At 45.8% G+C, this 27429-nt stretch overlaps 1 protein-coding gene across 1 annotated transcript in view; it reads left to right on the top strand.

Moving 5' to 3' along the window:
• The window catches only part of XYLT1 (xylosyltransferase 1), a 339162-nt gene that overhangs the window by 247090 nt on the left and 64643 nt on the right, over positions 1-27429 (top strand). The window contains exon 6 of the mRNA XM_060260787.1: positions 4820-4900. Within this exon, the coding sequence (XP_060116770.1) occupies positions 4820-4900 (81 nt within the window). The remainder of the gene's footprint in view (positions 1-4819; positions 4901-27429) is intronic.

Raw genomic sequence — 27429 nt, 5'->3', positions numbered from 1 at the left:
AAAGCATTCCGAATAAATGAGATTCTGCTTTGTCAGAATAATGAGACATTGAGGGTTTTTATAAACTCCCAACTTGGCAAAAGCCAATATCTCTAATTAGATGAAGAAACCCTCGGCGGAGGATTTGCATCAGTGGCTGGACCCACAACAAATCCCACCCCCCCACCGAAGCATTTACATATCATATACAACTGGCAGCATTTTGGCAACCGTCCAGAGCCAGAGATAGTTTTAATCACATTTATTTTCTTATCCTTGCTGAAATTCTCTCTTGGCCCGCTGTGGATTTTCACTTAAGCTTTTATATTTATGTACTTAATATAATTTTTTTAACTCTTTTCCTTTAAAATTGACCATCTGAGGAGCACGGAGCATAAGAAAGCAGCTCTTTGGATTTCATCTGTTTTCCACACGGTCTGCCTCGGGGGACCCAAAGATTTTAGCACCTTTCCCCCAAGTATGTATTTAAGGCTGCTTGATTGGCTGTGTCTCAGGGCTTTTTCTATAGCAGGAACTCCTTTGCATATTAGGTCACACCCCCTGATGTAGCCAGTCCTCTTGGAGCTTACAGGGCTCTTAGTACAGGGCCTACTGTAAGATCCAGGAGGATTGGCTACATTGGGGGGGAGTGGCCTGATATGCAAAGGAGTTCCTGCTACAAAAAATGTCCTGCTGCATCTTATAGCCACACTGAGCTCCAGAATGCCCCAGGGATTCTCTTGGACGAGGGACCAGGGGTGGAATTCTGACAGGAGCTCCTTTGCATATTAGCCATTCCTGATGTAACCAATCCTCCAAGAGCTTACAAGGCTCTTTTTGGAAGCCCTTAGAGGATTGGCTACATCAGGGCTGAGTGGCCTAATATGGAAAGCCGTATATAATCTTTGTTGCTCAAGCAGGTGTGAGAGAAAACATCTCCTGAAAAATGGTTTCTGTTGTACTGACTAGTCATGTTCTTCCACCCTGTGAGAGTAACTGCCATTGAGAATGTTGCACAACTGCGATCATTCGTGCTCTCTCTGTAGGCATTGTGCTATTGGAATGTGGCTAAATCATAAATAAGGGTTCATTCCAGATGCAGTCACGGAGTTGGAAGGGACCTCCAGGGTCATCTAGTCCAACTGCCTGCACAATGCAGGAAACTCACAAATAACTCCCACACAAACACACCCAGTGACCAGTGTTCCCTCTGAGTTAGCATGAGCTAGCTCACAGATTTTTGGTCTCCATCTCACACATTTTTGTCTTAGTTCAGGAAAAATGGCCCCAGAGTACAATAATTTATGCATTAGCTCACAACTTTAATGCTGGTAGCTCATAAGAGCCAGTTTGGTGTAGTGGTTAAGTGTGCGAACTCTTATCTGGGAGAACCGGGTTTGATTCCCCACTCCTCCACTTGCAGCTGCTGGAGTGGCCTTGAGTCAGCCATAGCTCTGGCAGAGGTTGTCCTTGAAAGGGCAGCTGCTGTGAGAGTCCTCTCCAGCCCCACCTACCTCACAGGGTGTCTGTTGTGGGGGAGGAAGGTAAAGGAGATTGTGAGCCGCTCTGAGACTCTTCGGAGTGGAGGGCTGGATATAAATCCAATATCTTCTTCTTCTATAGCTCACAAAGAAGGTCACAAAGCTCACAAAGTAGAATTTTTGCTCACAAGACTCTGCAGCTTAGAGGGAACGGTGCCAGTGACCCCTGTTCCATGCCCAGAAGATGGCAACCCCCCCCCAAAAAAAAACCTCTCAAGGATCCCTTACAAAGCTGGGCTGAAGAAAAATAGCTGCCTGACCCCCAAAGTGGCAAACACCATTTCTCTGGCCATGTAAGAAAGGGCCATGAGAACTAAGCACTGACGCAACCCTTCCTGCCTTCCCTGTCATGGACTTCCTAGGCTCACAGAACCACCGTAGCTGTCAGAATACCATCTAGCCTCTGTTTGAAAACTTCCAAAGAAGGAGAGCCCACCACCTCCAAAGGAAGCCTGTTCCACTGAGGAACCCACTCTGGCAGGAAGTTCTTCCTAATGTTTAGTCGAAAACTCTTCTAATTTAATTTCGACTCATTGATTCTGGTCCAGTGTCACATCTATGTGTAGATCCTCCACGATAAGTACAGTCCCCATGCTCCGAAGAGGCACAATGGGCGTGTTTTTCAAGTGCCTACTGCTTTGTTATGTGCAAAAACTGACCACTTGGGCCGAACAATGACCGTTCAATAAATGTTGATATTGGCCACTGGATTTTTGGGGGATTCTGGTTCATGCATACCAAACCTATAAATGGTAAAAGTAGTTCCCTGTGCAAGCACCAGTCATTTCTAACTCTGGGGTGACGTCACATCACGACATTTTCACGGCAGACTTTTTTACGGGGTGGTTTGCCATTGCCCTTCCCAGTCATCTACACTTCCCCCCCCCCCCCAGCAAGCTGGGTACTCATTTTACAGACTTCAGAAGGATGGAAGGCTGAATCAACCTCGAGCCGTCTACCTGAACCCAGCTTCTGCCGGGATCGAACTCAGGTTGTGAGCAGAGAGTTTGGACTGCAGTGCTGCAGCTTTACCACTCCGCGCCCTGGGTGTGCACCAAAGCTATGCACGCATACAAAATTTGAACATTGCCCCATTCAGATAACACAGTGACTGCATATACCAAGAGCATCACAGTACCATGCACATGTGATATTCACAGTTGCTCGCCTCCCAGTACATGTAACATCTGGAAAAAACCCCACTAAAATTCAACAGTCCTGTTTAAAAAAAAACCAAGAAAATTGTTATTTTGCTACTTAGTTGCCAAGGACTGAAATGTCTTCTTGCTGAAAACTTGAGCAATAAAAATGTACCTTGCTACTTTAGTGATGCTTTCAAAGATAATTTTGGCCCTCCAGTGTTTGCCTGGAAATTCACCCTAAGATGTCATCCATTGAGGCCTTTTCATGTGGAAGGATTGCTAAATAAATTCCCTAAATGTCTATTCATTCCCCCTAAGATGGCGAAGCGGTGAAGCAGCAAATGTGAAAATCGGCAAAGCTGACTATAGAGAGAACTGTTTTCCGAGGATGCCAAATTGAGATGCAGATTCTGACCCTGGGAGACTTTAACATTCACATGAGTGAGCTTCAAAGGAAAATCTCAAGCTCTTGCAATCTAGCCATTTAAGTTGATTGATAGACAGCTACTCCAATTGGCCGGGACTTGGTCAATGGTTAACTTGTTCTTTATTCATCGGAGCAATAATGAACTGTTACTTCAGATGGTGGGAGAGTTTGTAAAATGCAAGCTACTTAGAGGGCTCCCTGTTTTGAAGTCCCTAGCTTGGGTTTGTGGCCCGTGGAACTTTGCAAGCGAATTGGTTTCTTTACTTCCTGCACTGCTTATTTAAAAGAGGTTTTTGCAGTTGATGAAAATTAAGTCCTTTTTTCAGCTCTGTACGGATGGCTTTGGAACTGAATGACACAGGCAGGGGTCATTTTGTAGAAAAAGAGGTGCTGAAGCTCATTAGCGCAACTCGTTTGCACATGCCACACACCGCTGACATCACTGGAAGGTGTACTAAATTATACCTGCTCGGCATCTACCTTAAAATGCTTCTTGAATTACAGCTGCCATCATAAAACCTTACTCCAATCGTACTTGTTGAATTACTTTCTCCTATGTGGCCACAGTGGCATGCAGGCCTGCATATGAAAGCTTACGTTCTGAATAAAACTTTGTTGGTCTTAAAGGTGCCATTTGACTCCTACTTTGTTCTGCTGCTTCAGACCAACACGGCTGCCCACTTGGATCTATAATGATGGTTATAGATTAAAAACTGAAGAAGATATTGGAAATTCATTGATTGAAGCTTTAGCTATTCTTGAGGCAGTAAGAAGTGGAGTGCAGCATTGCTGGAAGACCTTTTCGAAGCAGGAATACAAGTTGACTTCCCTATACTTCGGCACTCTACTTGTTAAGACTTGTGCTTTGGCACTCCTTCTTGTTAAGACTTGTGTGGCATTTGCCTTTATTTTTGAGTCTGTGTGAGACTTAATTTTCTTGTAGTTATTCTGTAGTGGTTTGTCTCCATTATATTTAATAAAGCAAATTAACGACTAGCAATTTTGGTCACTATAACCTTTGGTTGTGTACCCAAATCTTAGATAGATCCAATCGGGCAGCCATGTTGGTCTGAAGCAGTAGAACAAAGTAGGAGTCAAGTGCACCTTTCAGACCAACAATAATACTGGATAAAACTTTGTTGGTCTTAAAGGTAATTTTGACTCCTACTTTGTTCTACAAATCTTAGATATCAGTAAAGTTCTCAGAGGGGGTTTGAACAACGGAGCCCCCAAAAGTAAGTATTTGGGAGGTGGGGGTAAGAAAGAGCACAGTAATATTTAGAGGTACTGGAGTTCCACTCCTGTGAGCTCCTGCCCAAAATGAGGCCAGTTTCCAGGACTGGGTGAAGACACCCCTTCCCTTCGCCCCCATCAAGCGCACCATCACTACCTCATCCGTTCTATCGCCACATCCTTGTTCGCATAGGCATCTTGCCTCTCTACCTCTGTGAGGCTGGTGTTAAATAGAGCTGTCTGTCTCTCTCACCAGGAATGTGAGGTTGCCCCCAGAGGCCTCTGATATGTTGCAGGAACATCTGCTGGGAACGGTTGCCCAAGAACAAACTTCTGCTAAATTTCCAAAATATATTCAGGAGTAATTTTCAACATTCCAGGGAGCGATTCTTCATTCCATTGACAGCCAAGAGAATGGCTGTTTGCAAATCTGAACTTTACACTCCTGGCACGTTTGGCTGATTTTGTGTTTTGGGGCAATTTCTTTTTCTTTGCAGGACAAACGAGCAGCTTGTGGCGTTCCTGTCGAGATACCGTGATATGAACTTCTTGAAGTCACACGGAAGGGACAATGCAAGGTAATGAGGGTTTTTTTTCCACCCTTTGAATCTTGGCATTGACTGTAAATGTTGCAATGCTGTTTTTCTCCTCTCTGTGTTGCTCAAGTGGTCCGATTTGTAGTTGGTAAAGCTGAGACTTTTGCATTAGTTTCTGTAAGCAGTAGAGGTCGGTCGTCAGCTCTGTTGTATTTTCTCTCCAGCCATTCTCCTGGTGCTCAGGATGGCATGCCTGGATCCTGCTTTCGTCTTTCCTCTGCTTTATGTTCACCCAGGCCTTTTTTTTGTAGCAGGAACTCTTTTGCATATTAGGCCATACCCCTCTGATGTAGCCAATCCTCCTGGAGCTTACAGTAGACCCTGTACTAAGAGTCTTGTAAGCTCCAGGAGGATTGGCTATATCGAGGGAGGGGATGTGTGGCCTAATACACAAAGGAGTTTCTGCTACAAAAAAAGCCCCGTGTTCATCACAATCCTGTGAAGTAGATTAGGCTGAGAAAGGCTGGATTCAGACAGCCAATTTGAACCGACATGGGCATTTCCCCCAGGCAGATTAAAAAGTCAAGGTCAGACAGGCAGAGCTGCTGCCTGTTCCGCTCTCATCCTCCAGCATCTCTGAGACAGATCAAGTAGCTACCAGTTGGGAAGTGGTAGCAAAATTTTCTGCCACAACCCTCCTGCGTTTTTTGGCATCTGACTGCTGGAGCGTGCAAGCAAGGTGGATTGGCAGTGTGAATCCGCCAATCCGCTCTAGCCACTCACTGGTATTCTTTTTTTTAAAAATCACTTTCCACGGAGCACATAAGCGCGTGACTGCTAAAAACATGTAAGGGAAAAAAGAACCCCAAAGTATGCTAAGAGGATGGTACTCGACAACCATGTGGGCATGACAAAGCACCCCCCGTGCAATATATGGACACCTCACATGGGAGTGTGTGAACAAGATTTGTCTGCTGCATTTTGGGGCAGCATGACTTGAGGTGCCTCCTGGCCACCAAGAGCTTCTAGTCTGTACCCAGCCAAAGCGTGACTGGTTCAAGGTCACCCTTTCTGGTTGAGAGTGGATTTGAACCCAAGACTCCCAAGTCAAGCGCTCTAACCACTGCACATCACTGGAGGATGTTCTGTCAGCAGATTTTCTTTCTCGTTAAGGGGCAGCTGACTTCTGAAGCACCTCTCCTTCCCCCCTTCCCCGTATTATCCTGATTCATAGTAGGAAAGAGAGGAGGGGATGGGCATGACTACGTAATCCGCTGTGTAATCTCCTGTGAAATGAATCTCCCAAAAATTCTGCTTTTGTTCCCCATGGATTAAAACTTTCCCCAAATTTTAAATCACTAGTAGTAAGGCAGTTTGGTGTAGTGGTTAAGAGCGGCAGACTCTAATATGGAGAGCCGGATGTGATTCCCCACTCCTCCTCCTCTTCCACATGCAGCTGCTGGGTGATCTCAGGCCAGCCACAGTTCTCTCAGAGCTGTTCTCTCAAGAGCAGTCGTCTCTCTTAGCCTACCTCACGGGGGGTGTCTGTTGTGAGGAGAGGAAGTGTGGTGACTGTGGATGCCATGGCACCCACTAGTGTATTTCTTGGGGCCTGCTTTCTTCTTTGCCAAAGCAAACCCTCCCCCCCCCAAAAAAAAACCCCTGGCTTTCCTTCATCCAGGGCCGACTCACTCACTAGGCAAACTAGGCAGTTGCCTAGAGCACCAGCAGGATGGGGGCAGCAAATTCGACCTCCCCTCCAGGCAAACACCTAGTTTGCCTGCTCCCCAGCCTCCTCCCCCCTCCCTTCCCCACCCCATGTCGACTTCAATGCTGGGACAGGCTGCAGCGCCACGTTCCCAGCTATCTAAAGGCGCACACACACACCGCCAATCAGCGGGTAAAAGTGCGCCGCGCGACTGCACTCACTGTCTGTCAGGACCAGTGTCTTGAAAGGGTGGCCCCGCTGCCGCTGACTCCTCCCCTCCCCACTTCCTGGATGGGAGAGGAGTCAGTGGCAGCGGGGCCACCCTTTCAAGACACTGGTCCTGACAGACAGTGAATGTGGCTGCATGGTGCGGTTTTACCTTCTGATTGGCGGGGTGATGGTGGTGCGCCTTTAGATAGCTGGGAATGCGGCACTAGAGCCCACCTCGGTATTGAAATCAACATGGGGTGGGGAAGGGAGGGGGAGGAGAAGGTGGGGAGGGGGGGAGCCATGGGGCATCGGGCCAGCACTGCCTTTTTCTCATTGTTCCAGGAGGGGCTTCAGAAGATCCTGATGTCTGCAGGGAGTACACATTCAAAAACAGCTACTTCTGTGTTTGTTTAATTTTCTTTGTGTGTGTTGTTATAAATAAACTTTAAACATTTTCAAAAAAACAACAACAAAACAGCTGCTTCACATCATAAGAGCAAAATTGTCTGGAACCTCCCAGCACTCTGTGATTGACCCTTGGGCAGCCATTTTGTGTTGGGGCCCATTGCTTGCTTCCATCCAAAAAGTGCCCAAAGGATCGACTAAGTTGGGAATCCTTGCAATAGTGAACCTGGTTGTGTGACCCCTTGGTGGGGAAAGACACCCCATCTTTAGCAGTTGTGGAAAAATGTTAACACTAGTTCCCATTTTTAAAAAAAATAAAGGCAGTCCCCTGTGCAAGCACCAGTCGTTTCCGACTCTGGGGTGATGTTGCTTTCACATTGCTTTCCCCAGTCATCTACACTTTCCCCCCAGCAAGCTGGGGACTCATTTGACCGACCTTGGGAGGATGGAAGGCTGAGTCAACCTGGAGCCAGCTACCTGAACCAGCTTCTGCTGGGATCATGAGCAGAGGGCTCCAACTGCAGTATTGCAACTTTACCACTCTGCAGGGCAAGTTCCCTTACTTCCACCTATTACAGCATTCTCCTTTCAGATGCTTGGATTTGGTATTCATCCTACAGAACGAGAACCGTGAAGCAGATGAAATAGTGCCTCTTTATTTTGGTTTGTTCCAAAAAGAGGGATATTTTTAAAGAAATTTTGAGAACCCTCTCCTCTCCTCCCATTCAAGAGGGGAAGCCCTGATTTCATCAGCTGTTTTGCCAAGACAGTGATTTCACAGAGAAGGCCCCATCCGATGCTCCCTCTAAGCCACAGAGTCTTGTGAGCAAAAATTCTGCTTTGTGAGCTACTGGCAGACCTTGAATTCAGCAGGAGCTCACAGGAGCACAGCTCCTGAACCTTTCTGATGGTTCACTCTACTCCTTCCCACCTACCTTGTCCATTGAATAATAGGTGCAGCTGCATAACAATCCCTGGATTAGGAGAGCAGAAGCCAGCCAGCCACCAGGAGCTTTGCCACATCCCCAACAGCCCTCATTAACCCCTGGAGAAGCCCACACCACCCTTTCTCCACTTCTGATGTGATTTTGGGTGGCGGGTGGCTTGCTGGCCTTTTGGCTGGGGGAGGTGGTCGTCCAAGGAGAGCCCCAGATGAGCGAGGCCTGCTTGGGCTGGCTAGAACTCTGCTACTACTGGTATTAAAGTTGTGAGCTCCTGCATAAAGTAGTGTGCTCTGGAGTCATCCTTCCTGAGCTAAGACAAAAATGTGTGAGCTGGAGGGTAAAAATCTGTGAGCTAGCTCACGCTAACTCAGCTTAGAGGGAACACTGGCCCCATCCCAGGAGAATGCTGCACTTTGGGGGGGGGGAGTTCTTGCCTCCCAAAGAGGCGCTTTTAATGATCCCTTAATGCCAATTTTAGATTCATCAAAGGTGCAAAGATATGGGAAATAATCACATACTGTCAGCATCAACAAATTATCATTACTCAATGAACTTTCATATAACACAGGTGGCCATTTCAAAGGTTTGCAGAGATGGACATTCAACTGGTTTTGTTGTAACCACGCACTCACTAACTCCAACAAGCAGTTTGCCTACTATTTGAAGGAATTCTCCAAAAAGGCCCTTGGTCTGAAAATTCAGTCCTGGCTTTGTTGTTCTTGTCTCACTTCCCTTTCAACTGCTCTGACTGGTTGTTACACCGGCGGCAGCAGCAGATGGTCATTTTCTAACTCATTTCTTTTTTACAGGTTTTTACCAGTTCCGTCCCCAGACGGGCTCCTGAAATCATTCTTCTGCTCTGAAACCCCTATTATTTTACAGGCCTGAGGATAAGAGGCATAGAGAGAAATTAGCTCATGCTTTTTGTCTTGGGGTCCACAAAACAGCAAGCTAATATGCCTCTGAAAACAGGTTTCGCTAAAACAACTTTGCCATGAAGCGTCAGATTCCTGCTCTATAGACAGTAGTCTTTCCAAGCGCAGCCCAGCAGTTCTCGCTGGTGCTCTATTCAGAAAGCATCCCAGCACATTTTAGAGTCAAACTAGGTGAGATACTGGAGATCATTACCGGATTTCTCCATTTCCAGACCTTTTTTTGTAGCAGGAACTCCCTTGCATATTAGGCCACACACCCCTGATGTAGCCAATCCTCCAAGAGCTCACAGGGCTCTTTGTACAGGGCCTACTGTAAGCTCCAGGAGGATTGGCTGCATCAGGGTTGCGTGGCCTAATATGCAAAGGAGCTCCTGCTACAAAAAAAGCCCTGTCCATTTCTATTATAGCAGCCAGGTGGGATGGGGTAGGCTATGAAGCAGGGGATATTCACTCTTGCCCAATATAAATTTTTTCCTGTCTTGCCTCAAAAGGAAGTATGTTTGGCCCTGGTCTGGTCTCCTAGATGTACAGGCAAGCTGTGGTTTAGAGCTATGGGTAAGTCCTTGGGATCTATCAGCACATCAATTAGGGATGCACAACTTAAAAAAAAATGGTATTTTTCTGATCTGGAAAATATCAGTATTCCTAGTTTTCCAGGTTCCAAATACTTGTTCGGTATTCAGATCTAGATTTGGGGAGAGGGAGATTTCAATATTATTCAGCTCTGTTATTCTCTGTGAGCAATATTTCTAGAAGGCTGTAGGGGACTCTTTTTTGACTAAATTGAACCAAAATTGCTATGGAGCAGCTGGTGCGTATCCTTTAAATAATCCCCAAATTTAAAGTAGCCCAATTCTATGGGCCCCTGAATACAGTGTCCCAAGGTATCCTACATTGCTAGCTATTGGTGTGGACTCGGGAGGGGTTCCATCATCCTTTCTTCAAGGCAAAGAATTGTCAGGGACACAAAGGCAATCCAAGCAACCCCTGGCCAGAAGCCCGTCAAAGCACAGAGAACCAACAAGCCCAAAGAACCAGTGCGGAACCATGGAATCCCAGCAAAACCATGAGATAATAATACAATCATAGAGTTGGAAAGGACCTCCCAGGTCATCAGCCCCCCTGCACAGTGCAGGAAATTCACAAATACTTCCCCCACACACACACATACATCCCCAATGACCCCTGCTCTGTGCCCAGATGATGGCAAAAGACTTCAGGATGTCTTGCCAAATTGTCCTGGAGAAAAATTGCTGACTGACCCCAGAGTGGCTATCAACATTTCCCTGGGTATGTAGGAAAGGCCCACAGGAACTAAGCACTGAGGCAACCCTTCCCACCCTCCTTCTCATAATCTGCCTAAATTCTCAGAATCAGCATTTCTGTCAGATGGCCAATCTAGCCTCTGTTTAAAAGCCTTCAAGGAAGGAGAGCTCACCACCTCCTGAGGAAACCTGTTCCACTGACGAACAGCTCTCACTATCAGGAAATTCTTCCTGATGTTTAGCTGGAAGCTCTTTCAATTTAATTTCAAGCTGTTGGTTCTGGTCTAACCTACTGAGGCAACGGAAAACAATTCTGCACTATCCTTTATATGACAGCCCCATCGTGTACTTGAAGATGGTGATCGGGACCGTCTCTTTCCATATATGCTCCGGAGGTCATTACGTTCAGCCTCCCAACATCTGTTGGCCATCCCCGGCCCAAGAGACACCCGCGATACCATCACTTCAAGTGACCTGGACACTATACTTCTGTTGATACAGCCCGGAATCACATTTGCCTTCTTAGCCACCGCATCACACTGCTGACTCATGTTCAGTGTATGGTTGACTAAGACCCCTAGATCCTTTTCGCAAATGCTACTGCCAAGACAAGTCTCTCCCATCCTATAATTATGTATTGGATTTTTCCTACCTAAATGCAGAACTTAATGTGTCAACCCAAGAATCAAATCAGAGAATCATCCATAGTCATCCAAATAGGGATGCTGTTGCAAGGCCGACAGATGCACAGTCAGAGAATATGTGCCAATGTACAACCTGAGAATCAAAGGCAATGTTGAACTGCAAACCGACACAAATCAAATTGCTCAAAGAATACAGTGTTGCAAGACCAAGAAAGCTAATTTTAAAAGGACAGACTCAAAATGAAACTAGTGCGGCAAGGTAATACCGATCCTGAGAAGAAACAGACATGTAGGAAAAAAATAAAAAGAAAGAAACAATATTAGGAACCTTCAAATGCCAGCTGTCAATATCTCTGCTAATCCTGAATATTTTCGAGATTTTTTCGGATCCATTTCCCAGTATCCCAGAAAATCCTAGATACTATCTAGAAAACCAAATGTATTTTGAAAACATTAATAAGGTATTTTTCGGATGTATATTCAGACTGGATAAATTCAGATTCACATCCCTAATGTCAGTTTCATTTCTTTGGCTCAGCAGCCTCTGGCATTAGATCAGTTTAGACTTTTTCCCAAACTATAGTTAGCACAAGCCTGTATAAAAATTCTACAGATTTTGAAGCCATGAAAAAAGATTGGGGAAAATAGAAAATGCATGCAATGCTTGCTTCCTTATCTATCCTGACTTAATTTTACTGCTTTAACAAGATAAAATGTCATTTATAACTTAACATATAAAATGTATTGTTTGGGAGACTTACAAAATGCAAAATTAAATGTCTTGGTTTTCTACTCGCATTGTGCAAATATATCCAATGCGAGAGAGAGAGATACAGCCTATTGCTATCTTAGCTTATTTATCTTAGTTCGGGCCATCTAAGATGTAAACGAAAAAGAAGTTGAAAATAGAAAAGACACATTCTCCGGTGGTCTGGTCAGTGGGTCGGTCCGACTACTGGGTATAGGCTCCTCCTCCTCATCACAGGGTCGGGTCTTCCAATTGATCCGGTGGGGGGGAGTGGCCTATACCTCCCAGAACTCTCCAGTTTTTTCCCGGCCCTGCATGAAGCAGGACGGTTTCTTCCGAGCGCTGTTGGGAAAGCGCAGAAGATCCGGACGAGCAGGAAGAGCGAAGGCCGGGAGCGTAGGGGTTGGTCTCCAACAAAGCCGGCTGAGGGGCAATCTGCCAGAGGGCTACTCGCGAGTAGACCCGATCGTTCGAGTCGGCAGAGCCCTCTAGAGCTCCGTTTCCTCGCTGACGCGACAGGAACAGAGCAGGAGGAAAGCGGCACGAAGCCGCATGAGCCCGAAAGCTGCAGCACGTGACGTGAGCAGCGAAATGGCGGCAGAGGGGCAAGCTGCTGGAGGGCTACTCATGAGTAGACCCGATCATTGACGGCAGAGCCCTCTAGAGCTCCGTTTCCTCGCTGACGCGACAGAAACAGAGCAGGAGGAAAGCGGCACAAAGCCGTGTGCGCCCGAAAACTGCAGCGCGGTAAGTCACCCAGCAGTGGGAGAGTGCCTGGCATGGTCAGGAAGACCGACTAAAGCCCTGGGAAGAGGCATGATCCAGACAGAATGGCCTGGAACCCAAACTGCTTTGTAGTGCGATGCATGGCAGCGGGGAAAATCCTTTCACGGGGGCCGTTAGAGAGTCCGTGGGAAAGGTGGAAGACGCCCTAAGATCCGACAGGGGGCACAGGGAAGGCATGCTGCCTTCTTTTTGGCTCTTCGCGCCCTTTTTTATTTCCTTATTGCCTCTGCTTTCACTTTTGTTTCCAGTGAAGCGGGGAAGCAACGAAACGGCGGCTAGTTTAAAGAGCAATTCCCCCAGTGAGTTCGACCTGCCTCTTCTGTCAGGAACTCTGGCCTCTCAGCAAGAGGCTCAGAACCCCGATCTTTCAGGGGAGGATGCCAAAGCACATTTGCTGCAATGGCTTAAGCAAGAAATGTTAAAGGGGGACAGGACCTCCGTCAGCGCCTGGGCTCCCCTGCTTCCTCCACGATGCAAAAGAAACAGGAGGGAAGGGAAAGAGGCAGAGATACCAGCCCTAGTGACTCTCTGGAATGGCGTCCTAAGGGCAGGTCTCATTTAGACTTTGATTCGCCTCTCCCAAGTTTGGCTGAGGAGTTGGAGTGCTCTGATCAAGTCAGTCAGGGAGGAAGGGGAGCTTTCAGAAGAGGAGGGACAACCTGCTACGGTGCAATCTTGGCTCTTCCCCCTCGAATATTATTTAGAATTGCTCCCTAAGGTTTTAAGGACCCTTAATTTTGTGGCAGCTCCTAAAGAAAAGGAGGAACTGGATCCTGACCTTCCCACAGGCTCAGGAGAAATGATGCCGTTACTGAGTAGCTCTCAAACAGGGGTTCCTTTGCCAGCTGCCTTTTTGCTATGATTAAGGAAGAGTGGGAACGGCCGGCTAAACCCAAGGCCACCCAGCAAGTTTTTTCTAAGCTCTATTCCCTAATTCCACAGGCCATTAAGAGGCTAAAGTTACCAACGGTAGATGACCCTGTAACTAGTCTCGTCTCTAATTCAGTCCTGCCCATGGACGCAGATGGTTTGCCCAAGGATCCATGTGATAGAAGAACAGAACAGACTTTGCGCAAGGAATTTGAGGCAGCAGCCTGGACCATTAAAGCGGCCAGGACATCCTCATTGTTTGCCAGAGCAATGTGTACTTGGGCTAATAATTGGCAGCCCTGACCTCAATGGCTAAAGGTAGCCTGATATCACTAAATCTTGGAGGATAGTGCAGCTCCTAAGGAGTTTAAGGACAAAAAACTTTGTCCTTTGTGGCTGATGATTCCTTAGACACTATGCAGCAAGTGGCTAGAGCAATGGCCTGTGGCGTGGCGGCTAGACGCAACATTTGGCTTCAAAACTGGGAGGTAGATACTACAGCCCGGGCCAGGGTGGCAGCGGTACCCTTTAAAGGAGCTTATTGTTTGGAGAGAGCCTAGATAGGTATCTCATTGAGAACAGGGATAAGAAGAAGGTCCTACCCTCTAAAGGTAAAGAGGCAAAGTAGAGGAAATCCTTCCTTCCTGTCGAGGCTCCAAAAAGCCTGCTAGACCAGGTTCCTTTCATTCCTTTAGAGGAAAGTGGCAACAGAAGGGGCTTGACTCTAAACCTTACTATTCTGGAAAGTCAGATCAGAATTCAAAACCCCTCTCAAAAAAGGGATTCCAATGCCCATGCTGGTCACCAGGTGACAGGAAGAATAGGGGGTCGTCCCTCCTTGGTCGCAGACACATGGAATCATTCTATTCAAGACCGGTGGGTGTTGGACCGAGGCTCATTTACATGTTCCCATTTGGGAATCACACAGGAAATCTTTGCGTTTCTCCTACGGGGGGGATACATTTTCTGTATCAGGTCCTGCCTTTCGACCTGAAGTCTTCTCCCCGGGTGTTTACAAAGCTCTTGGTAGCCCTGGTGGCGGAGCTGAGACTGCAGGGTGTGGCCCTGATTCCCTTCCTGGATGACATTCTGGTGAGGGCGGGGTTATACCAACAATGTTTGGAGGACATTCAACAGACCATGTCCATGTTACGTCGTCACAGCTTTGTAGTAAACATGGAAAAGAGCATTTTTCCTCCCTCATAGAGGCTAGTGCGCTTGGGGGTGGAGATAGATACGACCATGGACAGAGTTTTCTTGACTTTAGAGAGACGGGAGAAATTCTGCTCCCTGTTACAAGGACTTCTGCAACAGCGCAGGGTATCAGTTATGTCTCTAGCGCAGTTGCCAGGGTTGATGGCCTCATGTCAGGTCCTGCTGTTTTGGGCCAGGCTTCACACTCGACCCCTTCAGTTGTTCCTTTGTCCTTCCAAGACTTTATAGGGAACAAAATTCACAAACTGGTGTCATTGCCGCCTGGGATGACAACCCAGTTACACTGGTGGCTGGATCTGATCCGCTTTCTTCCGGGCCATCCACTCCGCAAGCCCCAGAGAATTTGTGTGACCACAGATGCCAGTCTATGGGGCTGGGGGGCTCACTCTCAGGATCAAATGATTCAGCGACAATAGGAGCCCCATGAGATGAAGCGCAGTAGCAACTTCTTGGAGCTCAGAGCGATTCAGCTAGGGTTGTTAGGTTTACAGACAGTCCTGATAGGTCGCCATGTCCTAGTTAAAACGGACAACTCAATAGCCAAGGCGTATGTGAATCGGCAGGAGGAACCCGAGTGAAATCTCTTCACGCAGAGGCAAAGGTTCTCTTCGAGTGGGCGGAAGCCAGTCTCCTGTCGATCACGGCGGTTCATGTTCCCCGAAAAGGCAACCTGTTCGCGGATTGGCCCAGCAAACGTTTTCTGGACTAGACGGAGTGGATGCTGTACAGATATTCCTTCAGTCTGATATTAGACAGTTAGGGTCCAGTGTCGGTGGACTTGTTTGCCATGGCAGAGAATCGTCAGGTGGACAGGTTCTTCGCAAAACAGAGATGTGAAGCAGAAGGGACCGATGCGCTCAGTGGCGAGTGGCCGACAGGGCTACTGTATGCCTTTCCACTCATTCCACTATTGCCCAGGGTGATCCGGAGGGTGGTGGAGTTAAGGGCAGAGATGGTGCTAGTGGCTCCTTTCTGGCCGAGACGGGCGTGGTTCCAGGAACTTCTGAGGTTGTCGGTTCAACCCCCTTGGCAACTGCCGAGGAAGGGCGACCTTTTGACTCAGGGCAACATGTCACATCCTCAACCGCATCTGTTAAAGTTGGCAGTTTGGAGGTTGAGCGGTTGCAGCTCGAAAGTCTAGGGCATGCCTAGAGGGTGGTGGACACTATGTTGGCGTCACGTAACTTCTCCACTAACAGAGTGTATAACACCACTTGGAAGGTTTTCTCTTCATGGGCGGCCCAACGGGGGTGGGACCCGCTGAAGGTGAACGTTCAAGGGGTTCTTTGTTTCCTACAGGAGGGGGCGGACAAAGGACTTTCCACCAGTACATTACGGCGACAGGTGGCGGCCTTTTCTGCTATCCAAGGGGCGCGGGGGCGTAAGGCCTTATCAATGCATCCGCATATTAGTCGTTTTCTGAGGGGCACTGCACTTCTCAAACCACCACAAGTGCACAGGTTCCCTTCATGGAAGCTAAACGTAGTACCGATGCCTTGTGTAGGCACCCCTTCGAGCCTATGGCATCATGTGGGATTAAAGAACTCACTTTAGAAGTGCTTTCCTAGTGGGTATCACCACGGCACGTAGGGTGTCAGAGTTGAGTGCCCTTTCGGTGGACAAGGAACTCTGTGTCTTTCATAATGATAAGGTTGTGTTGAGACCAGACCCATCTTTCATTCCTAAAGTTAATTCTGTTTTTCATAGGTCTCAGGAGTTGGTACTTCTGAATTTCTGTCCCAATCCTAAGTCTCCCAAGGAGAGGGAGTTGCACTGTCTTGACGTTAAGAGGGTGCTTAGTTTTTATATTGAGCGCACGAAAGACTGGAGGAGGTCTGACTCTTTGTTTGTTTCTTTTAGTAAAAGGTCTCATGGACTTCAGGTTTCCACTTCCTCTCTTAGCAGATGGTTGCGGGAATGTATTGTTCTAGCTTTTAAGGCCCAAGGTTGAACCCCTCCAGATGGGATCACGGCTCACTCTTTGAGGGGTGCTGCGACATCAGCGGTGTATGGGTCATTTCCGTCCTTGGAAGTTGTGTGTAAGGCAGCAACTTGGAGGTCGGTACATACCTTTACCAAGCATTATAGGGTAGATAAGTGGGCATCGGCGGAGGCGTCCTTTGGGAGGCGTGTGCTGCAGCATGCACTCTAAACAGGGAAGCCGGTCCCACCCAGGGATGTACAGCTTTGTTACGTCCCAGTAGTCGGACCGACCCACTGACCAGACCACCGGAGAACGGAAGATTTGTATCACTTACCGTGAAGCTTCCTTCTCGGTGGACTGGCAGTGGGTCGGTCCGGCCCGCCCTTTGAAGGTTGATCGGCTTCCTGGGTTTTGGAGATGGATTCTGGAGCTGGTTCCTTCTCTTGGGATAAGTCTCGATACTGTGGTTTGCAGTACTCTGTTTCAGTCATCCATTCGGTATGATGCATTGAAGCATAATAAATGGTTCTCCTCGTTTACTCGCTAGTAGAGTGTGTTTAATGGGGAGGTTTTGGAAGTCATTTTTCCTAGGGGGATACGGCTTGGATACAACTGGAGAGTTCTGGGAGGTATAGGCCACTCCCCCCCACCGGATCAATTGGAAGACCCGACCCTGTGATGAGGAGGAGGAGCCTATACCCAGTAGTCGGACCGACCCACTGCCAGTCCACCGAGAAGGAAGCTTCACAGTAAGTGATACAAATCTTCCGTTTTATAGAAATCAAAATGAACCATTGTTTGTACATGGTCTCATGCCGTTGCAATAGGCCTGGCGTCATATATGAATGTCAAGCTACACTTTATGAAATGAAAATACTGACCTATTCATTGGTGTATTATCATCATACACATAATAGCATATTAACTGGGAATAAAACTCATCACATTTATGCAACAGTTTAAAGAATATATTTATTGTTTGTGGTATGCCTAGGGATGATCATTTTGCATCAGTAGAAAAAAAGGAAAGGTCCCCTGTGCAAGCACCAGTCGTTTCTGACTCTGGGGTGACATTGCTTTCACAACGTTTTCACGGCAGACTTTTTAACGGGGTGGTTTGCCATTGCCTTCCCCTGTCATCTACACTTTCCCCCCAGCAAGCTGGGTACTCATTTTACCGACCTCGGAAAGATGGAAGGCTGAGTCAACCTCGAGCTGGCTACCTGAAAACCCAGCTTCCACCGGCGATCAAACTCAGGTCGTGAGCAGAGCTTAGGACTGCAGCTTTAACACTCTGCTCCACGGGGCTCTATAAGTATAATTAGAATAGTGTCTTAAAAAAAGTTTCACTCATTCTAAAAGAGAAAGGTTTTCATAGGCATTTTTATTCAGTGCTCCTCAAACTTTAATTTTTTTGTGTGTATTTTATATGCATGTGTGTTTGCACCTGGAAGTCATGTCGACCTCTGATGACTAGTGGGAGTCTACATTGGCAGTTTGTAGGATATTCAGGGAGGTGGCTGAATAAGCCTGCCCCAGCCTTCCTAACTGGGTATTCCAAGGACAGTCTCCCATCCAATTATTAACCATAGTCAACCTTGCTTAGCTTCCAAGATCTGACAAGATTGGGCTTGCCTGTATTATACAGGTCAGGGGAAACATCATCATTTTTATTCTGAAACATTAAAAAGAAACTCCTTAGAGGAAGAAATTCCTTTTTTTCAGAAGTGTTCTGGGATTTTCCAGGCCTTCAGCTGTGTCTACACAAGCTGTGGTTTGCATCTTTCTTTTGCGGATTTTGATTTGCTGGTTGATTTCAAACCACGGTTTGCAATAGATGTATATACTTATTCCTGCTGTTTTCCTAAACGGGACCCGAAGCAGTTTACAATGTTGTTATCCTCTCCTTTGGTTTACAACACTGTAAGGTAGGTTAGGTTGAAAGAGTGTGTGTGCCAGTTCGGTGTAGTGGTTAAGTGTGTGGACTCTTATCTGGAAGAACCGGGTTTGATTCCCCACTTCTCCACTTGCAGCTGCTGGAATGGCCTTGGGTCATCCATAGCTCTTCTAGGAGTTGTCCTTGAAAGGGCAGCCGCTGTAAGAGCTCTCTCAGCCCCACCCACCTCACAGGGTGTCTGTAGTGGGGGAAGAAGATAAAGGAGATTGTAAGCCACTCTGAGACTTTGATTCAGAAAGAAGGGAGGAGTATAAATCTGCAGTCTTCTTCTGCAGTGGCCCAAGGTCACCCAGCAGCTTTCCACGGCTGAGTGGGGATTCAAACTGAGGCTTCCAGAGCCTAACCAACCACTCTGACCGCTAAGCCATCCTTGCTGTATGTAGCTGAGCTAGGTTCCTTAACCGCGGTTTCGTATTCTGTCTGAAATCAGCCAGTACCCATCACAGCAAGAATGTTAAAAGTCATTCAAAACACAATTGTCCAAAACATAAAAACTTTGGAGAGCAGATCTCTTTACATTTGGACTGCAAAGCGAAATTGGGAAAGCAATAAAGAGAAAGGTCAGGCAGATGCCTGATGTTTGTCTCCCCATTCGCCAGCTTGTCTTCCTGGAACAGAGTAAATAAAAACAAGCGAATGGATCATGGCCCTTGTGCTTAACACTGAATTTAAGACTCAAGTGATCCAGATGAATTAAATAAGCTCACCTGGTTATTAATTTAATAATAAAGAGCTCTAATGCTCTACTTGGCCTGACTCCAAAGGAGAATTAATAATAGTTCATGTTTTTTTGTGGAGATTGTGTCTTCCAAAAACATAATTAATTACATCTTAGACTGTGTTATGACTACTGGGTAGTTTTATTCCCTTCATTTCTGCATTTCAAAGCTATTATTGTCAGCCTTTTTTAGCATTTTATGAAAATAGTTTTCCTGCTTTCTTTCCTCTTGCATATTCAAATCGGTTTACAATGCATATTATTAGTAGACTAAAACCGTAGCAATAATCAGCATTTAAAAATTGTCTTTCATTCTGAGGAGTAAAACCACCACATGCAACAAAAGTCGTATTGGCTTCAATAAGAAGAAGAAAAATAAGAGAAGATTGGATTTATATCCCGCCCTTCGCTTGGAGTCTCAGAACGGTTTACAGTCTTTTTTCCCTTCCCTTCCGCACAACAAACACCCCACGAGGGAGGTAGGGCTGAGAGAGCTCTGAGATAACTGCTCTTGAGAGAACAGCTGTGAGAGAACTTGTGAGTGACACAAAGTCATCTGGCAGCTGCATGTGGAAGAATGGGGAATCAAAGCCGGTTCTCCCAGATTAGAGTCTGTGCACTTAACCACTAAACTCAACTGGCAGAGCACAGGGGGAAGATGTAAAGATTTTCCAAAAATAGAAGGTTTTCATCTGCTTCAGAAATGCTGCCAAGGAGTTAAGCAATGGGATTTCCCGGGAGAGGAAGTTCTACAAAACTGTGGGCTTACTCAAAGCAGATGTCAGATCCTTGGGCAAGAATGGAAGGCCACCTTCTCTGCAACGTATCAAGAAAGGGTGTGCAGATGTGTTTATTGTGACAGGCCAGTTCACATGTCACAAAGGGGAGGGACTGCGGCTCAGTGGTAGAGCATCTGTTTGGCATGCAGAAGGTCCCAGGTTTGGTCCCCGGCCACTCCAGTTAGAAGGTTCAGGTAGGAGGTGATGTGAAGGACCTCAGCCTGAGCCCCCAGAAAGCCACATCCAGTCTGAGTAGACAAAACTGACTTTGATGGACCGAGGCTCTGATTCAGTCTAAGGCAGCTTCATGTGTCCATGTGAAGTTGTCATGTCCACTTCAGGTCCTTCTGATCCAACTTGGGCTGGGAATTTCATGCTCAAGGCTTCATTCTCAGATGCACTTACGCAGCTTCTCTCTCAGCCCCACCTACCTCACAGGGTGTCTGTTGTGGGGCGGGGGGGGAAAGGTAAAGGAGATTATAAGTTAAAATCCAATAGCAGAATAGTAAAATTAACAAATTCAGAAAACCTTTGACCTGGGTTGCATTTGTTAATTGTTAATTTGTTAATTTTACTATTCTGCTATTGGATTTAAACTTTGTACCACTTTGCATTCTAAACCCCACAAGCTATCTGTAGCTCTGCTCAGTTTACTTCATTCCTCGTCTGAAGAAGTGTGCATGCACACGAAAGCTTATATTCTGAACAGTGTTCCCTCAAAGCTGAGTTAGCATGAGCTAGCTCACAGATTTTTAGCCTCCAGCTCACACATTTTTGTCTTAGCTCAGAAAGGATGACCTCAGAGCACACTAGTTTATGCAGTAACTCATAATTTTCCTGCCAGTAGCTCTCAACTTTAATGCCAGTAGCTCACAAAGTAAATTTTTGCTCACAAGACTCTGCAGCTTAGAGGGAAGATTGATTCTGAATAAAAGTTTGTTGATCTTAAAGGTGCTACTGGACTCCTACTTTGTTCTATTGCTTCAGACCAACACAGCTGCCCACCTAGGTCTTTCTGTCCATGTCTGTAAGAGCTCACAAGCAGGGCCGTATATAGGTGGGGACCATAGGGGGTGCCCCTCCTAAATCTGCCAAACACACCCTCGTGTTTCCCAAGCCCTCTCTCTCCTCTTGTTTATGCTTCATTAACTAAATTAGCATCCCCCAGCACCCCCTTGGGGGAAAAAAAACCCTTCTATGGGTCAGCATTGTCTGTTCAGCACTAACAACTGGCAGGAACTTTTATGAGGGAATGACATGCAGATCTTGAGAGTCTCTTGGACTGCAAGAAGATCAAATCAAATGAGTGGACTTCGGAGGATGGTGGAAAACAGGAGGACCTGGCATGACTTGGTCTGTGAGTCGCAAAGAGTCGGATTCAACTGTGCCAATGAACAACAACAAAGACATGCAAATCCGCATTTCTGTAATGCCACAATGTAACTGGTACAAACCCGGAAGTTATGTCATCTTGCCAGGATGACACTCGAGGCTTCCCCCATCAAGAGTTTCAGTGAAATCCTAGATTATCACCCTGATGTGATGACATCACATCTCAGTTTTTCACCAGAAGTGACATCATGGCATCAGAGTGAAGCCAAACACACACACACACGCTGCCCTACCAATAGATGGTGGGATAAAGGCTGCTGAAAAGGAAATCTATTCAATCAGAAGACCTGTAGATTGTCAAATGGTGGAAATAAGTAATGAAATTTGCATAAAACTTTTTTTTTTTTAGTGTAAAAGGGACTTTCTATATTTAAAACAGTATTCAGGGCTTTTTTGTAGCAGGAATTCCTTTGCATATTAGGCCACACACCCCTGATGTAACCACTCCTCCTGGAGTTTACAGTAGGCCCTGAAAGCTCTTGGAGGATTGGCTACATCATGGGATATGGCCTAATATGCAAAGCAGTTCCTGCTACAAAAAAGCCCTAATTGTATTGTATCATTTTTAGCTTTGGCTTCAGGTTTCTTCTCTTTCTAATGTTATGTGATGCTCTTTTTTGTTAGCCTTTTTGCCAGCCGTATTGACAAAAATTAAAATGAAATGTTGCCATTAAAACTGTATAAACAAATTTACAAATGGGGGGTGTAAATTGCATTTTTAAATGTAAAAGGGCACACAAAAAAGAAACAAAGGCAATTTGCTTAAAAAAAACAGATGGGAACGTAAATGATCCCCTTGACCCTACACAAAGAAAGAAATTTTTAAAATACAGATTTGTACAATGCTAAATAATACTTTGAAGTTATTAATGCTAAACAACACTTTTTTGTATGTAAAAAGGCATACAAAAAGGAAAGAAAATTTGCTAAAAAAACCCACATGGGAACATAAATCAGGGGTGTAAAATTCATTTCTTATGTGGGCCAGATCTGACATAAATGAGACCTTGTCAGGCTGGGCTATGTGTGTCATAAAATGTAATCTCAGGTAGTGGAGATATAAACTTTATAAAGGACACAGACAAACACACTAAAGATTTTTTTAAAAAATAAAATAAAACATGCTTAAAAGATTAGCACTCTTGCAATACTTTGTTTCTGATAACTGACACCTCTTGCTCTGAATTATTGCATCAAAACCTGAAGACAATGTCTGTGCTGTAGCAATCTTGAGTATGCTGTTCAGGTGTTGATCAGGTGTGTGTCTGTAAATTGCAAACCTACTTTTGATTTCTTGACATTCATTACAGAAATCTCATGGTCAATGCTTTGAGCGTAAGACCCAGGGGGAAACATGAAATGGCTGGCATTGTGAGCTTTTGTACGTAAATTGCTTCATGTGCTGGTCAGCCAATGGAGGAAATAGAGGTTTTGCTCTATAGCTCCTGTGCAACTGAGCAAGCCTGGCAAAGCAAGCTCCAATTAAGAAGGAAGCAAGAGAGAGAGAAGGAAGTAGATGACAGTGGTTTGTGGGAGCCCTCTGGTGGCCTGATCCGGCCCTTGGTCTGCATGTTTGACACCCCTGCCATAAATGATCCCCTTAACCCTACACAAAGAATTTTTTAAAATTCAAATTTGTACAATGCTATATAACATTTTTGAGCAGATGCCATATCCACTGCATCCTGCAATGCTGAATACACCTGTGTCTCTCTGGAAAGGAAAGTCACTGTTTATATCTGGAAAATCACAGATGTAATTATGCAGGGCTCTTAATAAAAAAGAGCAACCCAAAAGGTATAGAGAGATCAATTCCACTCAAGGCATTCCAATCTCTCTTGGTGTTTTATTACAGTAAATGTGGCTCTTTGAAGGCCATATAGATATTTTCTTATATCTCCAAGTTAATTATATTTGCAGCTTTGAAGAAACACATCAATATCCTGTTCACTCCAGCAAAATAGCCCTTTTTTCCTTGCTAAAGTATTGGAAGTAATCTAAAGCTTACACATCTTATGGGAGGGCATTGAAACAACCTCTTCCCACTGTGAAAAAAATCTATCAACTGCTCGAGCCATATGTTCGAAGGAAAATGACAAATGGTTTGTTAGTAAATACTCCCAACAAATCTGTTAGTTGTTAATTGCTGTTTTGAATAGGGGGGGGGAAAGCTCTGGCAACCCTTCTAGTTTGAAAAGGCATTTAGGCATCGCCATAATATAACCAGTAATTTTTAAAGAAGTTTTATTGATTTATTTGTTTATAGTCCCACCTTCCTCTCCAGCGGCGGGGAGGGGGGGACCCAAAATAGTTTACATTATTTTCCTCTCCTCCATTTTATCCACAATTCAACTCTGTGAGCAGGGGTAGAATTCTAGCAGGAGTTCCTTTGCATATTAGGCCACACACCCCTGATGTAGCCGATCCTCCAAGAGCTTACAAAAAAGAGCCATGTAGCCCTGATCGGCTACATCAGGGGTGTGTGGCCTAATATGCAAAGGAGCTCCTGCTAGAATTCCACCCCTGCTTGTGAGGTAGGTTAGTCTGAGAACATGTGACTGGCCCAAGGTCATCCAGCAAGTTTCCATGACAGAGTGGGGATTTAAACCTGGGACTCCCGGATCCTAGTGCACTAACCACTTTGCCACACTGACTATTGCTATAAAATTAATATTTAACCTGCAGTGGTAATACCAGATTGATGTCAGATTTTATTAATGTTACAGCCCATGGCCAATATGAATACATTTGAAGAAGCACGGCTTGTATGTAATACAGATAATGATGCGTAAAATATACTAATTTTAAAAAGAACTAATGTCAAGCCAACAACAAAATGATACAGAAGTCCTTTGCACTTCAGGATCACTCTTTTAGACAATCTTTGTGGAATCTAGAAGCTGCAAGTAGAAATCTAGAACACACAAGAGTGACTTGTGGATTGGAATCTGCTAGGAGTATATTCCTAGTTTTGGAGCATCCATGACAGAGTGAGGGTTCAAATCTGGGTCTCCCGGATCCTAGCACTCTAACCACTTTGCCACACTGGCTATTACCAGAGCTTTTTTGTAGAAAAAGCCAAGCAGGAATTCATTAGCATATTAGGCCACACCCCATGATACCAAGCCAGCCGGAACTGCGTTCCTGCTCAAAAAACCCTGGCTATTACAATAAAATTAATATTTAACCTCCAGTGGCAATAACAGATTTAATTTTCTCTCCCTCTCTCCTTTTTTCATTTAGGTTAGCAGTAATCAGACTTCAGATTTTCTTTTTACTTTTTTTAAATTTTGTAATTGGCAAAATAATTCGCCTCACAGGTGATATTCCTTCGAACTGAGAAATAGGCAGTCTCTGCAAGATTTGTTTGTACTCTCTTAACTTCAGAAAAGCCATTGGGTGCGTTCAAACACACTGGGTGTCAAACATGCAGCCCGAGGGACAAATCAGGCTCCCAGAGGGCTCCTATCAGGTCCCTGAGCAACTGGCTGTCATCTGCTAACTTCTCTCTCTCTTCCTTCCTTCTGCATCACAGCTTGCTTTGCAAGGCTTGTTCATTCACACAGGAGCTACAGAGCAAAACCTGGATTTTCTCCATTGGTTGAGGGTCCTCTGACTCCTGGTCCCCTGGGGAGGGAGGGAAAGAGCCAGAGCTTCCTTTGCCCAGTTCCCTGGATCCCACAGGAGAAATACAAAGAAAGCACCTTTAAGACCAACAAGGGCTAATGTTTTAATCGTGTTCTAAGTTTAAAAAAAAAACTCTTTAGTTGTGTTTGTGTCCTTTAAAAATTTTATATCTCTGTTCAGGATTCGATCAAGTTGATGGTCAGGAGAATCAGGAGAGGGAAAAAATACTTCGTACAGCATATAATTGAATCGTGGAATTGGCCAGCACAGCATGTGGTGGCTGCAGCTGACTTAGACAGCCTCCAAGTGGTTAATTCCTAGAGAACAGATCTTACGTCAGCTATCTGTGTTCAAAGGCAGCCTATCCATGAATATGCACACAAAGCTGCCTTATATGTGACCAATTTCCCACCAGCCTTATGCCGCTCTCGTGCTCCTCTTTTCCATGGGGCTTCCGTTGGATCTCACACTATCTGCCCCGGGGCTGCAGCTAGCTTCGGCTTTTTCGAGTGCCAGACAGAAACTGGTTTTTAGAGGATCTTGTTTGCTGCGCGAAAGAGGCGGAGCAAGTTGCAGCCCTGGGGCAGATAGTGTGAAATCCGACGGAAGCCCAGCGGAGAAGAGGAGAGTGACAGTGGCGTAAGGCTAGTGGGGAATCGGTCAGTGTCAGACACTTGGTCCATCAAGGTCAGTGTTGTCCACTCAGGTTGGCACTGCAGCAGCTCTCCAGGGTCTCAGACAGAGAGGTCTTTTGCATCGTCTGCTACCTGATCAATTTAAAACTGGAGATGCTGGAGGTCGAACCTTCTGCATGCCAAGCAGATGCTCTACTATTAAGCCACAGCCTTCCCACAACTATTCTGGGCAACAAGGGAACAATCTACCCTGTTTGTTATTCGGGACCACCTATAGTTGTCTTCATATCCTGCTTTCAGAGGCTTATGGCTTGATTATGATGGAAAATATGATGCTAGACTAGATAGACCTTTGGTCTGATCCAGCAAGGCTGCCCTTTTGGGTTCTGTTCGGAGAAGTGGAAATTCATCCGGAGCTGGCCCTGCCAGTTTGGTGTAATGGCTAAGAGCACAGACTCTAATCTGGGAGAACCAGGTTTGACTTCCTACTCCTCCATATGCAGCTGCTGGAATGACCTGAGGTCGCTCACAATTTACTGAGAGCTATTCTCAAAAGAGCAATTCCCTCAGAGCTCTCTCAGCCCCACCTTCTTCACAGGGTGTCTGTTGTGGGAAGGGAAAGGTGATTGTAAGCTGCTCTGGGACTCCAAGTGTGGAGTATGGTATAAATCCAATCTCAGTTGAAAAGGTGTCATGATAATAAGTTTTCCTATAAAGTGATTACTTGATTTTTGTTCCAAAATATACTTGGTGCGGGGTTTTTTGTTTTTTTTTCACTTTCTGAATTGTAGAAATGATTGAGTTTTTTTGTGTGAATTAATATTTAATTTGCAGAGAACTGTGTAAATATTGTAATTGGAGATTCTAGAGCGCCACATTAAAATTGCAAGACATTTCCATTATCCCTCATAATAGAAAGTGAAATTAGAAGCTCGTTGGTGGAAATAAAAAAAAAATCAACTTCTTGACAGCTTTTTTGTCTTCTGAGCCATCATAAACGTGCACTCAGCTTTGCCTGTCTGGCCACCTTTTGCCATAATTGCATCCGTATCACAGCTTTGTTGTCTTTCTTGGGTTCCTCCATTAGCTTTTGTTGTCATCATTTTAAGAAATTATCATCAGAGATAATGTTGCTGATGGCCAAAGCACCAAAGTTGCACAACATCTGAGAGGTACACACACAAAAAAAGAAGAAGAAAGGCATTAACTCAGACCATTATTTGGCTTGGTTCGGGCGAAATGCCAAACCAGGTTTTTATGTGACATGGCTTTTCACACACCCTCCATCCCCTGATTTCCCCCACCCTGAATTTAATTACCATGAGGAAAATAACTTGCCTTTTTAAAAAGTGCTTTTCATATTATCAGAGCTGGATTAACAATTAGGCCAAGTAGGCACTGGCCTACAGGCCCCCACACCTTTAGGGGCCACGGGCTGGCTCCCCCCCCCCCCCTGGTTTCCCCCCTGCTTGCAGCCCTCCCAGCCTGCATGCGCAGCCATCAACTGAGCTGCTCTTTGCCTGACTTGCCTGGTGTGGCTGCTGCTGGCGTGATCACTAAGTTTGCCTCTCTCTGCCTCTCCCCCACCGTTTAGTAAAAGGGGCTTTTGAGAAGGTGCCTGCAGGCTGCAGCAGGGGCCATGGGTGGTGGGGTGAGCACTGAGTCTCTGAGATAATTTGCGAGGGGGCCCCCAAGATTTCAACTGCCTAGGGGCCTCCACGGGCTTTGATCTGGCACTGCATATTATTACATAATTACTGTATATATTGTCCGGGAGGTATTTTGTGGCAGCTGATTCTGCCCATTTAG

This window comes from Heteronotia binoei, chromosome 20 (genome assembly GCF_032191835.1).
Source record: "Heteronotia binoei isolate CCM8104 ecotype False Entrance Well chromosome 20, APGP_CSIRO_Hbin_v1, whole genome shotgun sequence".
In the NCBI taxonomy this organism is placed as follows: Eukaryota; Metazoa; Chordata; class Lepidosauria; order Squamata; family Gekkonidae; genus Heteronotia; species Heteronotia binoei.
The sequence above is the reverse complement of the archived record's forward strand: the minus strand, read 5'-3'. Positions and strand labels throughout refer to the sequence as shown.